The sequence below is a fragment of the Acinonyx jubatus genome, chromosome B4 (genome assembly GCF_027475565.1).
Source record: "Acinonyx jubatus isolate Ajub_Pintada_27869175 chromosome B4, VMU_Ajub_asm_v1.0, whole genome shotgun sequence".
In the NCBI taxonomy this organism is placed as follows: domain Eukaryota; kingdom Metazoa; phylum Chordata; class Mammalia; order Carnivora; family Felidae; genus Acinonyx; species Acinonyx jubatus.
The window spans coordinates 43,365,919-43,381,378 of record NC_069387.1 but is presented as its reverse complement, the minus strand read 5'-3'; the positions used below and the strand labels follow the sequence as shown (position 1 = coordinate 43,381,378).

Here is a 15,460-nt window from a genome sequence, read left to right as displayed (position 1 = left end):
GAATTTATAGTCACTCTAGATTAGGGGGGGAAACAAAAGCACAAGAACATGTTTTTTCTTCAGTTTGTTCTCAGCGTTTCGGGATTTTATCCTCAGTAGCTCGAAGTCACTTTTATTCTTGGCAATTTACACAATGTCAAATGAAGGTCTGGAAAGCATTGAAGGAAATTGCCAAGTGTAAATGCAGAGATAGGTTTTGAGTCCCAGGTAGGTAGTTTCATAGCCCACACATAGGCATTCTTCACTTGCCCCTTGGAATTTTGTGGCAGGTTTTCCAATGGCCTGATCAGCACACTCTTGCAATAGATCTCTTCAAGTGCAATTTTGTTCAGGTAGAGGATCATAATGCATACTTCTCACAGATAAAATATTTCCAAATGCTGCAGTTAGCGGAAGACAGGGACTTGTCCTTGAGATATCCGCAAAGCTGGTTAGTTGATTGGAGTGTCTTTACTGGTGACCTGGGGAGGCAAAGTCAGTGAATCTGACTTTAGGCATGGGGCTGACTGTGATGGTCTTGTGGGTACCTAACGAGAGGTGGGTAGCTCTTTGTTTTGTTTTAATATAGTATCCTCCTATGGCACCCTCTTTCTTCAGTAACAGAGCTGTTTTCCCTCAATAAAAATATGCTACTATAATAGCAAAAAGCCTCACATTAAAAGAAATAGAGACACAAAAGTTGGCTCTAACTTAGGATTTCTCTCCCGACTCTTAACTCTCAAAATACTAAGGCACCTAATCCTGTTCACCAATCTCCCTAGTTCTATCTAAAAACCTTAATATGGAAATCGCTTAATAATCACCATAATGTCTTTCCCTTAGTACTCTAGCCATTAAACGGTCCACAGGAAATGTCATGATACTGATAAATGTTGTTCATGCAGTGTCTCCAATTTTGATGTGAATGTGCTACGGGTGATGGCAGCAGGACTGAGAAGGACGAAAACTTGGAAGCCACGAAGCTACCCTTCAATGACCTCAGCTTTGGTTCCAATAAAAAGCCTGTGAAGCTATCATTGCTGGTTCTGTCTTCTGGAAAAACTCTGAGGTATAAAATAAAAGGAACGTCTGAATTCCCTCAGGTTTCTAATTTTTCTTGTAACAATTCCCTCAGACACTTACAGGTCAGGGGGAGGAGCGGAGCCATCTTGCCAAAGCCACGATCTGCTGAGACCATCCTGAGACAGTCCCACCCAGTAATCATAGCCACTTTTGATCTTCCTCAGGCTGCCAGTGATAAAGTCCTAGAAGCAACAAGACCTCAACAGTGAACTAGGGGGAAAACAGCAACAAACTATGATGAAATATAAAGTGTGACATTTTGCCTCGATGGAAATTGAGAAAGAATAAGACAGAGATGGTTTTAAAAGAAGGGATACATTTCGTAGATTTGTTTTTACTGTCGTACGATAGATGGGGTCTTAAGGACTATAAGGAAAATAAGCATCTGGCAATAAAATAATCTTAACAGTTTCCGAGTTTGACAGTTAATACATGTCAAAACAAGGTGTGATACTAATCAGGAAGAGTAGAAATATCCTTGACATCATAGACCGCATAGATCATTCTTTCCCAGTATACTTCAATACGAGAAATAATTTAGAAGATTCCAGAGGCAACTTAACTGTAGGGGTGTTCTGTTATAAAAAAACATGACTAGCTTTTGTTACCAAATTTGCACAGAAAAAATAGTGGAAGCCTATAATTGTAGTGAGTTCAAGTTGTCTCGGTTTCCTGCGTGTCCTTAACATATTGTTAAATTGTTCTCTCATTATTCTTGGAAAATTGAACGTTAGCTAATTATTGAGTATAGCAAGCATACATTGTTAATAAGGTCAGAAATGTGTTAACTCTGTATTCTACTTCATACATATTTCCATAAATATGTAAAATGACTTCAGGGAAACACTGCTTGTTAAGATGGTAGTAAACCAGACTAAACGTTTCATTTAGCAAATGCTTATTTTCATAGACCTCTCCATTTCATGACGTCACTTCCCTTTTTATACTTCCGCTTTTCCTTGGTAATTACAGAGTTGTGATTGGTTGTTATACTTCCCTACAGCATTGAAAATGATGACTCTGAACCATACACAATTGTAATATACGTACATCTTGGAGTGGATCAACAAGTCATGAAATAGTATTTCCTTTACCGCCTTGCCTTTTTGATTAACAAAGGACATACAGCTAACATATTCTCGTTGATTTCTGGATAGCTTCCTGCTTTTGTTTTGTTTGTCTAATTAAATTTTTTTTTTCAACGTTTATTTTTGGGACAGAGAGAGACAGAGCATGAACGGGGGAGGGGCAGAGAGAGGGAGACACAGAATCGGAAACAGGCTCCAGGCTCTGAGCCATCAGCCCAGAGCCTGACGCGGGGCTCAAACTCAGGGACCGCGAGATGGTGACCTGGCTGAAGTCGGACGCTTAACGACTGTGCCACCCAGGCGCCCCTTGTTTGTCTAATTAAAGGGAAAACAAACTTTGGCAATTCCCACTTCGTCTCTTTGAAACCTTTGTTACGTACAACAAATATACTACTCTTGTAGAATATTAAGGAGTCCTGTCTTATTAGACTCAGTCCTTTCTTTTAACGTATCAGGGTATTTTCAGAATGATAGGAAACCACGAGATAGTGTTTACCATTTCCTCTTTGCTGTCTATTTGTAGAAGATTAGAGCCCTCCTTCAAACAGTCCTCTTTACTGGTGTGCCAGATTTTCCAGTTTTCAAAGACATGGTAGCAACTTCCACCATTCTGAATCCAGTTGTTTGGACAAGGGCTGCAGTTATGGGCTTTGAATATAAACATACTTGGTTAAATTTATCAGAAAAATATCAGTAGCACATCTCCCCAAAGGAACCCCTTGTCTCACCCCCAATGAAACTGAGCACTTTTAACCAAGTGGTTCGTATGAGGCAGTACTTACCGTAGTGAGATTTATATAATTATTTCCAACTGCAATAGTTCTGTAAGAACTAGTTTAAGATAAAATTAACTTTGGGGGGCCTGGCTGGCTCAGCTGGTTAAGCGACCAACTCTTGGTTTCGGCTCAGGTCGTGATCTCACGTTTGTGGGTTTGAGCCCCACATCAAGCTTCAAGCTGACAGTGCTGAGCCTGCTTGGGGTTCTCTCTCTCTCTCTCTCTCTCTCTCTCTCTATCTCTCCTTCCCTCTCAAAATAGATAAGTAAACTTTTTTTTTTAAACTTAAAATTAGTTTTGGATGTCTTTCCCCAAATTGTTCCTCTTCTATAATAAGTGAGCTGATCTATTTTTATAAATATTTCCCTTCTTTAGGTTGACATCATTTATGCCTTCATTTGTTTGCTTATTGTTTCATGTCTGTTAACCTCACTGGTCCAATCTAATTGGAAATATACTGGACCATTAGGCAAGCTGAGTAATAAGTTTCAAGTTGATGTTTAAATTCTGAGAGTTAAACATGAACGTGTTTCGTATGTAAGGGAGAGAACAAACAGTTCATTCTACTTTGAGGAATGATTTTAGAAAAACGTGAGTGAGGAAAATTGAAGAAAAGCATAAGTGACCAATAAGCTTATTTCAGAACTTGGATATAACTAACAAGTAAGCCATATTGTTTAATCGGCTTTATGAACCCTGTCTTAACGAATGTATTCACAAAAAAAGTGTGCTCAAGAGTATAAAAGGGGAACCGAAAAGCAGGAATTTGACCGTTTCTTGCACAGTTTTATAGAGGGAAAGACACTGGCATTTCCAGAACTCTAGTTTCTAGACAGAGGACTTCTACTGAGAGTCACAAATAGTTCATTATCAGTTTCCATGGATCCAATGTTGAGTTATTTAAAGCTTTTCATTATCCTTCATTTAGAATCTGTGCTGATCAGTGTCTTGTCTATTGTTAAAGTTATAGCCTGAGTGGCATTGACAATGGCAGTTGAAAGGTTGGAGGACATGTTAGATTTGTAGGTCTCCAAAATGGATATTGTCATTGTCTCAAGGTTGGTGGCTCAGATGTGGGCCCAACTCATGCTTGCAAAAGCTTGATGTATTTAAAAACACTGTGGGGCACACAGTGAGTCTGTAAACATTTATTTGACTACATTTTAGTCAGAAGGAGCTATAGTAGGTTTTTGATCTCTCTCATTGGTGATTCTTTAAACGGTATTCACTCCAAGGATAATTAATGCCAATTAGGTAACCATAGAATATTTGACAAACTACAAAACAAATAGAAATAGGCTGTTTTAGGTTTAAATGCTTGTAAGAGGGGAGCAGCTTGGCTGGCTCAGTCGGTAGAGTGTGACTCTTGATTTCAGGGTTGTGAGTTCAAGCCTCATGTTAGGTGTGGAGCCTACTTGAAAAGAAATGCTTGTAAGAGATGTAAAAGATAAAACTGAAATAACTTCATAGAATATTTAAAAAGAGCTGAACCCTGCATTGTTATAATTTTTGTGGTAAAGACTCTGATTTCTAACATGATTTTTCTGCCCAAAGGGATATCTAAATTTGAATCTAAAGCAATGTCTCAACCAAATATATTGAAGAATTTAGAACTATAATTAAAGATGCACTTACAGGGGCTCCTGGGTGGCTCAGTCGGTTAAGCGTCCGACTTCAGCTCAGGTCATGATCTCACGGACTGTGAGTTCGAGCCCCGCGTCGGGCTCTGGGCTAATGGCTCAGAGCCTGGAGCCTGCTTCCGATTCTGTGTCTCCCTCTCTCTCTGCCCCTCCCCCGTTCATGCTCTGTCTCTCTCTGTCTCAAAATAAATAAACGTTAAAAAAAAAAATTAAAAAAAAAAGATGCACTTACAAATTGGAGTGATTGGGTAAAACATCAAATGCTGCTTAAAAAAAAAATCTGATCTAATCCTACACATTTCCCTTTGAAATTTGACTATATGCTTTTTAAATCTGCATTTCGTGGGACCTCAGTATTTTCCACGTTCTATGGAAATATATAAATAAGATTGAACTGAAGTGTGGATCAAAATTACGTCCCTCCTAATTTAAAGCTCTGACTGTAGTTCTGCAGAGAGTAAAATGTATGTCACTGTTTCTTTTAAGGGATTGGTGCCTGCACTTGTATCTGCACAGTGGAAACTGATTTGATATCAATTACCTGAAACGAAGGAGTTTTGCATCAAGGTTTGACAGTATTTCATCTGAAGGTTATGGTTTTTCTGCCATCGTGTGAAATTCCACATTGTTCTCTCCTGATGGATGAGTTTTTCTTGCTGCTTCATTGCAATAGTGGACACCTGGAACACTTCAAACAATAACAATCATTCTTAATAAAAAATACTAACAAATTATTGCGAAGTAGTTTTTCCATACAGACTAAGTACAGCTGCAAATTACTGATGATCTTTGGGACTTTAATTCGCATTAAGTTTTTGTTTACAATTTACACTGTTCAAGAATCAAAAACTTCAAAGGAGACAGAGCAAAAAGCCACTTTATCACCCAGTCTCCTCATGCACCTGACTTCACTCCCCAAGAGCAGTCAGCTTTACCAATTTCTTTTTTCTCTTCCATATATATTTGCTTGAATTTTACAAGCAAATGCATATAAAATGCCCTCTCTTCCCTTTGTATGGACGGTAGCAATCTGTTTATATGGTTTTTCACCTTTTATTTTACCACTTAAAATATATTTGGGGGGCACCTGGGTGGCTCAGTCAGTTGAGTGTCTGACTATTGGTTTCAGCTCAGGTCATGATCTCCTGGTTCATGAGACTGAGCCTCGCATCGGGCTCTGTGTTGGCAGTAAAAAGCCTGCTTGGGATTCTCTCTCTCTCTCTCTCTCTCTCTCTCTCTCTCTCTCTCTCTGCCACTCCTTCAATCATGCTGTCTCTGTCTCAAAATAAATAAGTAAACTTTAAAAAAAGGTAATTATAAAGTACATTTTGGACCTAATTCCATATCAGTATGTAAATAGCTTTCTCATCCTTTCATTATAACTGTATCGAATTCCATTGTCTGGATATATCATGATTTATGTTAGACATTTTCTATTGACTTTTAGACTGTAATCTTTTGGCATTCCAGAAATAAATACTGTAATAAAGAACCTTAGTCATACATAATTTCACACCTATGCAAGCATATTTTTAAGATAAGTTGCTTGGTCAAAGTTTATGTACATTTAAGTTGTATTACATATTTCCAAATTACCCTCCATATATGCTGTTGCACATGGTATCTCAATATCATTTGACTTTGCATTTCCCTTTTTACACTGGTGTCGAAACATTTTCTCGTACATATAAATGTCATTTGTATTTCCTTTTCTATGAAGTGTATAATTATATATAATATATAATAATTACATACATAATTATAATTTTTCTCATTGAGTTTCTACTCTTTCCTTGACTGTTTTATATGAGGTGCTTATTGTGCTGAGAATTCATTCAAACAGGCCTGGGATCAGCCTGACAGTGTCTGTAAAGTTTCTGCCTGGTACCGACCTCTGGACGAGGTATGAGACATACTGATTAATAGTGTCGCTTTGCAATCATCAGTCTGAGGATGTTGGGGCCAGATTATACTAGCTTGTCGGCATTCTTTACTGATGCCATATGACCGATGATTTGCCCCTGGTTACGAGGAGGTCCTGAGCAGGGTCTGCTGTTGAAGCCGGTTACCTTACAGAAGTATGCCTATGCAGTCAGCAAAATATAAAAATTCCCAAGCAAGTCTCTATTTGGGGTGCCCTGGTACCAAAATATTCTGTGTATACATTGGTGGTTCCTGACTGAACAGAAGAACTGTGTTCCGGAAGGATAGTCACAGAGGGAGGACGAGACACCTGTTCGTACCTGGCCTGTCCAGATCCTTCATTGTAATACATATCCTTACTTTAATGTGGTCGTTAAATTGTACCCTTTTCTTATGGTACACTGTACATTTGTCAGCTCTGGCATTTTGGGTCGTGTGACTCTTCTTCGGCAAATCAATCTCGTGTAACGGGTTCTGTTAGTGCATTTGTACTTTGGTAAACTGAGCTTTTCCCTGATACGAGCTGCAGTTACACTGTCCCAGTGTGTCTGACTTTGCGTGTGGTAGTTTGCCCCACGTACGTCAGAGGCTTTTTAAAATTTTTGATTTTGTTTAAATCCAAGGTAGTTAACATATACGGTAACAACGGCGTCCGGAGTTGAATCTGGCGATTCATCATCTACCTTTGGTAGTCAGTGCCTATCCCAACAAGTGCCCTCCTTAATGCCCAGCGCCCATTTAGCCCATCCCCCCACCCAACACCCCCTCAGCAATTCTCATTTGTCCCCTGTATTTGAGGGTCTCTTGTGGTTTGCCTCCCTCTCTGTTTTTATCGTATTTTCCCCTTCTATTCCCCTATGTTCATGTGTTTTGTTTCTTGAGTCATTTTCAGTAAAAAAATTGCACTTCAGATTATACTTTTATAAGTATAGTTCATTTTTCCATATTTGGTAGCTGGAATTTATTTCGTTGGAATTTATAAGGTATGACTTCAGCGTTTCTCCCCCAGATGGCTACATTGTGTGTGGTCTCATATCCTTTACTGAATGAAACCCCTCCCCATTGTCTTGGTTTTTTTTTTAAGTTTATTTATTTTGAGAGAGAGAGAGTGCCGCATGCATAAGTGGGGGAGGGACTAAGAGAGAGAGAGAGAGAAAGAGAGGATCCCAAGCAGGCTCTGCACCATCAGTACGGAGTTCCTTGTGGGTCCCCGAACTCATAAACCATGAAATAATGATCTTGGCCGAAGTCAGATGCTTAACCGATTGAGCCTCCCACGTGCCTGTCCTCCCCATCCTCTTTTACTTGCCATCTGTAGCTGAAGGGATAGAATAATAGGAATAATATATTTCTATTATTTTAGTTACATTCGATCCGCCTGCTTCTCGGCGGAATGAACCACACAGCCTTCATTATTTTAGATTTATAATTTTATTTCAATATTCGGCAGGGCCTGCCTTTCTCCCATTTTCACATTACTTTTATATTATTTTTTGTTGCCGTTCTTTCCTTCTAAGTCTGACTCGCTTTTTAGGTCGATTCTTTTTAAAAATCATATTATAAAGTACCCATCTATTCCTAGTCTATTAAATAGTTTTCTTCACATGGATATTGCTTTTCTTTGTGCCATTTGGTTTTTATAGAATGTCTTGAAACCCGCGGCTTAATGTTTTTGATCAGTTTGCGAAAACATTCATCCAATAGGTCTTAAAATAATACCACTTTTATCGAACTATCTCTTCTACTTTGGGGTCTATTATTACACATATGCTAATCTTTCTCAATATGGTCTAAGACTCTTACCCTCTTTTCTATATTTTGCTCAAGAGCTAGGGAGATATGCAATGGAAGGTTTATACCTTGTCCATTGGTGGTTCAAGTAACCTAGGCTGCTAGTGGCTTGGATTATGTTCCTTCTTAGCAAAAGGCTAGATATAACCAGAGTGGGGAGTAGGACAGTGATGTTATTTATTTTATTCTATCTATAATTTGGCATGTTTAGAGATTGAAAAATAATATTTTTTTAGGAATTTGAAGTATTATTCTAGTTTAAATTTCGATGAACTCTTTCTAGATTAACCATATTCTTTAGGTTATTGCTGCTGTGTTTATTACCATCTGAAAAGGTTGTACTGTATAAAACTGTAATAAAACTGGAGAAAGGGAAATGAGACTTCTCTTTTGTTCCCCCCCAAATGGGAAGCAAATACAGTGTTGGGCTTGTAATCAATTTGCAACAAGTGAGGAATAAAGATTAAACAATATATTTATTTGGGGGAATATAAGACAAATGTTTTTAAAGCCCCCCAAATAAAAGTATCTTATAATTATACGATGTTGTATGATATACTTAATGGATGAATTAAGAAAATGAAAAAGAAGAGTAAAAACAAATGAAAAAATTTGATGTTTTAGAAAATATTTTGCACTACAGAGCTTTCAAAATAGAAATTAGCATAAATCATTTGGTAGAAAAAAATAGAAAATACAAAATAGTAGGAAGAAAGCAAGAAACTGCTTTTCCTTACATTTAAACCCACCATTCAAATGGTTGTTAGCATTTAGTTTATATCTACTAAAACTTTTTTCCACATATGCATGTAAAACCCCATCTATGTTACATATAATTTTTATAAAACTGTATTTTTCCATAAGTGACTTTTAAGTCTGCTTATTTCATGGGAACTATTGTGTAACCATATCTCCATATTAACAGCAACAGTTCTAGAAGACCTCTTTAAATTACTGCAGTGTATCCTTTTATATCAACGTACATGATTAATTTTATGAGTCATTTTACTGTCAGATAAATATGGATGCATTTTTAATGGTATACAAGAAAAATTTGTAATTAACCCATGCATTACTTTCATATTTAAACAGGATATAAGGGCGCCTGGGTGGCGCAGTCGGTTAAGCGTCCGACTTCAGCCAGGTCACGATCTCGCGGTCCGTGAGTTCGAGCCCCGCGTCAGGCTCTGGGCTGATGGCTCAGAGCCTGCAGCCTGCTTCCGATTCTGTGTCTCCCTCTCTCTCTGCGCCTCCCCCGTTCATGCTCTGTCTCTCTCTGTCCCAAAAATAAATAAACGTTGAAAAAAAAAATTTTTAAACAGGGTATAGATTTCATTCATTACTCTTTGTCAGAAACATGTCCCTGTTTCTAATATGTATATTAAATTATATATTATATAATAATTTAAACATTAATATTGGCCTTTTTCTTACAGTGAAAATTTTCACGGAGAGAATATTTAACATTCTTTATTAAGTGGAACATGATTAAGGTGAGATAATTGTTAGACATTAAACATGATTTTTACAACTCAAAATATACTGGCTATAAAATAATCTATAACTAGAAGGACAGCGATAAGTTAAGAAAGTCTGAAGTCAACAAACCACTTCTTGTTTAGCACAACTCTTGTTTCTGTAACTGGCTTTTACTTAATAAAAGCCCTAAGAATGTTTTGAGAGTGTAAAAGATGATCTTGGCCAATGGCCATATTGGTAGCAAAAAACTAAAAGCCACTATACATGAAGAAAAGCCACTAGTAAAGATATTTTACATTTGTATAGTGCTATTTATAAGTTTTAAAAGTAGGTATTTGTAGCTATTAATGCAAAAAAAAAGCCAAAGCTTGTATTTGTAAGCATTTTCCAAAAATTACTGAAAGTTTTAAATATTTTATTTTCTAGCTAGCTTTCCTTTATCCTCATGGAAGTATTTTCTTCCCATATTTTTTGTTTTGGGAGTTAAAAAAAATTGTTTCATACAGACTACATCCATGGGATTACGGCATTAAAAAAACAACAAACAGCAATCACTGATGTTGTCACCGTCTATCTTACGTTCCTGACCCTGTTTTTAGTTACTTTTGTATCCTTCCAGTGTCACTCTGTGCATGAATTCTTGTACTGTCGTCAGAATGGAGCTAGACAATCTTCCATTCAAAGTGCCCAGGTTTTACAGAAGAAACTGAATTATTCGAGGTTAATTTACTTATCTGTTAGTTCTCTTTCAACTCCTCAATCTATTTCCAGTGTGTCTGTTTGAGAAATATACATTTAAGTGTGAGTTTCCTAAAAAAAAATAGACTTGCGCTTGATTTAAATAACATTTTTATGTAATACCCAGAGAGAGTAGACGGTGAGATAAGGAAGGCTTTCGCAGTGCTAACATTTGTTGTGAAATTTCTTTTGAGGTGATAGGCAAGGCAACAATTACTTATTGAATTGCTAGTAATTCTTAAAACAATTTTCTAAGAACAATCAGGAAAATAAATTCATGGCTAACATGAACAAGATCAAGTTTCTTGTACTTTGTGGAAGCAAATCTGAACCCGTCTCTTCTTCATTCTAGAACTCATAATTCTCACCAGCTAATGTCTGCTAGATAGAGAAATGTTTTTCCAGAGCATATGAAAAGGAGGAATTATCTGGACAATAAACTTTATCTCTGTCTTTCTATATATACTTCCTAGTGCTAGCATGAGTGATAATCCAAGTTGTTGGTTGTTTTTTTTTTGTTTGTTTTTTGTAATCTGCAGCTCTGTAATTATTATATTTTATAAAAATTTCACTAGCCAGATACGAAAACATGTCTTAAAATTTGGACTAAAGAAATGTGATTAATTATGGCCCAAATAAAGTGTTCAGATTGCATTAAGCTTACTATCTTGTACTTTGCCTCATATAAAGTGAAAAGCTCTTACTAAAATAATCTGCATAAAGTCAAATTTAGAATACATGCATATTTAGAAAAGAAAGAGCATTATACTGAAATCTTTCAAATTGCATCCTTTGGCATACTAATAAGAATCACAAATTGAATCATAATATAAGTCATTATTTGCATTATTTTCCCCAAAGAGACGATGGCATTAGAATTGAGTTAAACAATTAACTCGTGCAGATGAGCGTTAAAAGTTATCAGTAGCATCCCAGTGCTTAGAGAGTTACATAAATGCCCCATAACTTAAATTAGTAAGCCATTATTTTACATCACTTATATGCATTTACAGGTTTCTCATTGATTGGTTTATCTATTTATAAACTATGACATTTATTTATAATGATATATAGAATTGTCTATAAAGCTACATGCAGCGTATATGTACATATGTATTTTTATAATGTATAATTATATGTAAAGTATATGTAGTATGTATACAGAGAGATTATTTAGAAGATACCCTTTTGTACTTACACTTGATGCTCAGGAAAACAGAGGTTGTTACTGAGCCCACGCAGAAAATACATGAAATCACCACCAGAAGACACCATGTTCCTGAGCAAGGAATAGGGCCAATGATACTGAGTTAGAGAAAGTAGACGAAAGACATGGGCTAAGAGCAGACTGAGTGAAAGAAAGAATTTGCATTCCTACTAGAGAATCCTTGAAGCCCTGGGGACTGTGGTAACAGGAAAAAAGCACTCTGAACTTTTGGAAATGCAAGTTAGATTTGGAAAAATGCCAAATCCAATAGGTTAAACAACATAGTTCTCTTAATGGTATATGATGCCACAATCTTACTACCTAGTTTTCTAGTTTTCTCTTCCAGCAATCTTTTAGAGCAAACCGGGTAGTAAGCCTTCATTTTTGAAAGCAAACATCCTCATCTCTCTCCAGTGCCACTTGAACAAGATTGGTTCAAAGATATTTCTTTTATTAAAAAAAAATTGGGGCGGGGGGGCGGCGCCTGGGTGGCTCAGTCGGTTAAGCGTCTGACTTCAGCTCAGGTCATGATCTCACGATTTGTGAGTTCGAGCCCCACGTCGGGCTCTGTGCTCACAGCTCAGAGCCTGGAGCCTGTTCAGACTCTGTGTCTCCTTCTCTCTCTCTGCCCCTCCCTGGCTTGTGCTCTCTCTCTCTCTCTCTCTCTCAAATATAAATAAATGTGAAAAAAATTTTTTAATAAAAAAATAATTATTTTTAATGTGTATTTATTTTTGAGAGAGAGAGAGAGACAGAAACGGAGCATGAATCACGAAGGGGCGGAGAGAGAAGGAGACACAGAATCCCAAGCAGGCTCCAGGGTCTGGGCCATCAGCACAGAGCCTGGCACGGGGCTCAAACTCATGGACCGGGAGATCATGACCTGAGCTGAAATGAAGAGTCAGACACTTAACTAACTGAGCCACCCAGGCACCCCCACAGATATTTTTTTTTAAATATACAATTTTGGATGAGGGACATTTTGTTTTCCAGGTAATTTTGCATCTATTCAGGAAGGGAAAATGCAGAATGTATGATTTGCTATATTCTTAACACTAGCCAGAAAGAATTAAAAGTTATCTTTGTTTGGATTATGTGGTAAGCTGAATAATGCCACTGCCCCAAATGCCCATGTCCTACTCCCTGGAACCTGTAAATATTACCTTTTGTGGTAAAGGAGACTTTAAATTAAGTGAAGGATCTTGGGATGGGGACTTTATCCTGTTTAATCTGGGCCTTTATGAGTGGGAGGTCGGGAGTCGGGGTGCTATATGACAATGGAAGCGGAAAGACACTTGAAAACATAACGCTACTGGCTTTGAAAATGAAGGAAAAGGCCATGAGCCAAGAAAAGCAAGAAATGCCGCTCTAGAAACTAGAAGACACAATGAGATGTATTCTCCCCCAGAGCCCCTTAAAGGAACGCACCCTTGCCAACGCCTTGCCCAATGAAACCAATTTTGGACTTCTGACCTTCAGAACTGTAAGATAACAAATTTGTCTTGTATTAAACCCCTCGGTCCATGTTAATCTATTATCAAAATAATAAGAAGCTAATACAAATGTTAAATAATAATACCAGCACTGATCACTGGAGCAGACCCCTCCAGACTGGTAAGATTTTGCCAGGTTTTCAACCCATGTTTTCTCTTTATTTCCTAGTATTTGTCAGGTGATTTTCAGGGTATTTTATGCAGGAACCAAACTAATAAAAAAATATATGATTTCTTTCATGTATCTTCCAAATTTGGGAATTCGTTGTCTGTCCAGCAAGAGAGAGGGAAAAGGGTTACTTTTTTGTCATAGGTTACGTATTTGTCGTAGCCATTGCTCTTTTCGTTTCGCACCTTTACTTACTCTCCCATATCACTTCATTTTTAACGTTAGCGTATCATGCACATTATCAGATGCATACGTGAGTAATCTCATTAGAAAAGTCACCTTGGGCTAATCGTAGGCCAGGAAACAAAATGTAAACTGCAAAGTCTTGGACTAAATAATCAGAACTGGTTACCTGAACATTTGGTGGAAGACAGATGTTTCTGGTAAGGGCTTGGTGTTGGATTATCCCACTGGAGTGAGTTGTATGTCCCTTCTTCCTGCATGTCTGAGATGCTTCGACAGGTAAGGCAGTCTCCAGGAGAAGGCGAGGCAAAATATCTCCTCTTGTGGCAGGAGCAGGCTGGTGAAACGAATTGAAATCGACTACTTCTCACACCGGTGGGAAACTACGTTTGGGTTTAAGGAATAGAATCGATGCATCTTCATCTAGAAAGTAGAAGTTTGTGAAGCTGAAGCCAAAGTAGAACTTGTTAAAGAAGGAAATGAGAAAGAACCTGAACTTGAAATGGCCGATGGTAGAATAGATTATTGCTCTGGTTTGGAAAGCACAGCAGATGTTGAAGGTGACAGCACTAGGTTATTGTCAAGATGAAAAGAATAGAAGTCCAAACAGCACCCTTGTATTTGGTGTAGGAAGCATTTGGATGACCTAGGGAGCAAAGAGCCAGGGTTCGCTCACCTGGGACAAACCAGGATGTAAGGAGCTGTGGATCACTGTGTATCCTTAAAACAAAAAAGCTAGGGAGGGATTTCATCTCTAAAATCAATTTACCTGCTGTAGTAGTTAGGGTAATGTAGTGATAAGTGAGTTTCAGAAAGCACACTAAAGGTTATTTCTTGCTCACATAACAATTTAGCTTGAGTAACCCTGGTTAGTGGGTCAATTTCTTCCAAGGTGGACCCAGGCTCCTTCTATCTTGTGAGACACCGGAGTCCCTTGGAAAGGGAAAGAGAAGATGGCAAATCCACATCTGCTCAAAAAGCCATAACCTACATGTAGCACATCCACATCCACTAATGTAATGCTTGTGTTTGGATCTAAAAGGCTGGGCCCGATAAATGTGATTTTTGCCTGGCCAGGGAAATTTTTATGACAATGTTACTCTAAATGGGAAGCATGAGTTATTTAGTGGATAGGTGGCCATTTCTGTCACATCCTGTGACTATAGCATTGGTATTAAGAATCTTGAGACTTTAATCACCATTCACATATTGGCCATTTGTCCTTATGGCCAAAGGTCATGTCTTAGTAATGCATAGTTTGCAAATCTCAACAATCTGCAAAACTGCAATACTCCCTTTTGTTTCAGTGTCTCCCTGCATCAATCATTGGTCTCTGTAACAGAAGAAAACAAATGGCATATTCAGAGAGTAATCTAAGGGCATTGAATAAGGGCACTGTTGGGGGAAGGATTAATGGACCCAAAAAAGGTGGTGAGATATGCATTGGGATACTGTTATCACCCCTAGGCCTGAGGAGTTAAGGGGAGGGTGTTTGAACTCTATGACTTGTTTGATAGGGGTCATGGCCTAAGATACCGAACTTACAGCCTTTCCTTTGCCAAACCATGTCATGGTAGGGAAGACCCAGGGACTGGATACCTTGACCACTGTCTCATTTCAACCTTTGATCACTGCTAGGACCTCCCAATAGCTAAATTAACTGGAAGCCAGGGGCAAGTTTCCCCAAATAATGCTGGTTATTTGAGTTCTGCCTCCCAAGACACAGGGTGGGGCCGAGAGGATCTCAAGAGGTAAAGGGAGACTATCCAGCAAATTCTCTGAATATTTCTAATGGTTTTCATGTGACTTGAGATTCTGATCTGAAAAACAACGTCACTTAACTCTGTAGCCTTTTTAATGTAGTGATTTCTATCTTGAAGAGAAGAAGAGGAAGAAGCCATAAGCATACCA

At 38.0% G+C, this 15,460-nt stretch overlaps 1 protein-coding gene across 1 annotated transcript; it reads right to left on the bottom strand.

Moving 5' to 3' along the window:
* Positions 1-321: 321 nt before the first annotated feature.
* CLEC9A (C-type lectin domain containing 9A) lies at positions 322-13,886 on the bottom strand. The gene is made up of 6 exons (XM_027052760.2): positions 13,719-13,886; positions 11,696-11,776; positions 5,108-5,254; positions 2,647-2,798; positions 1,123-1,244; positions 322-461 (listed from the first exon to the last, which is right to left on the bottom strand). Exons 1-6 carry the CDS (start codon positions 13,807-13,809, stop codon positions 341-343), a joined length of 714 nt encoding a protein of 237 aa, XP_026908561.2. The 5' UTR covers positions 13,810-13,886; the 3' UTR covers positions 322-340.
* Positions 13,887-15,460: the final 1,574 nt, after the last annotated feature.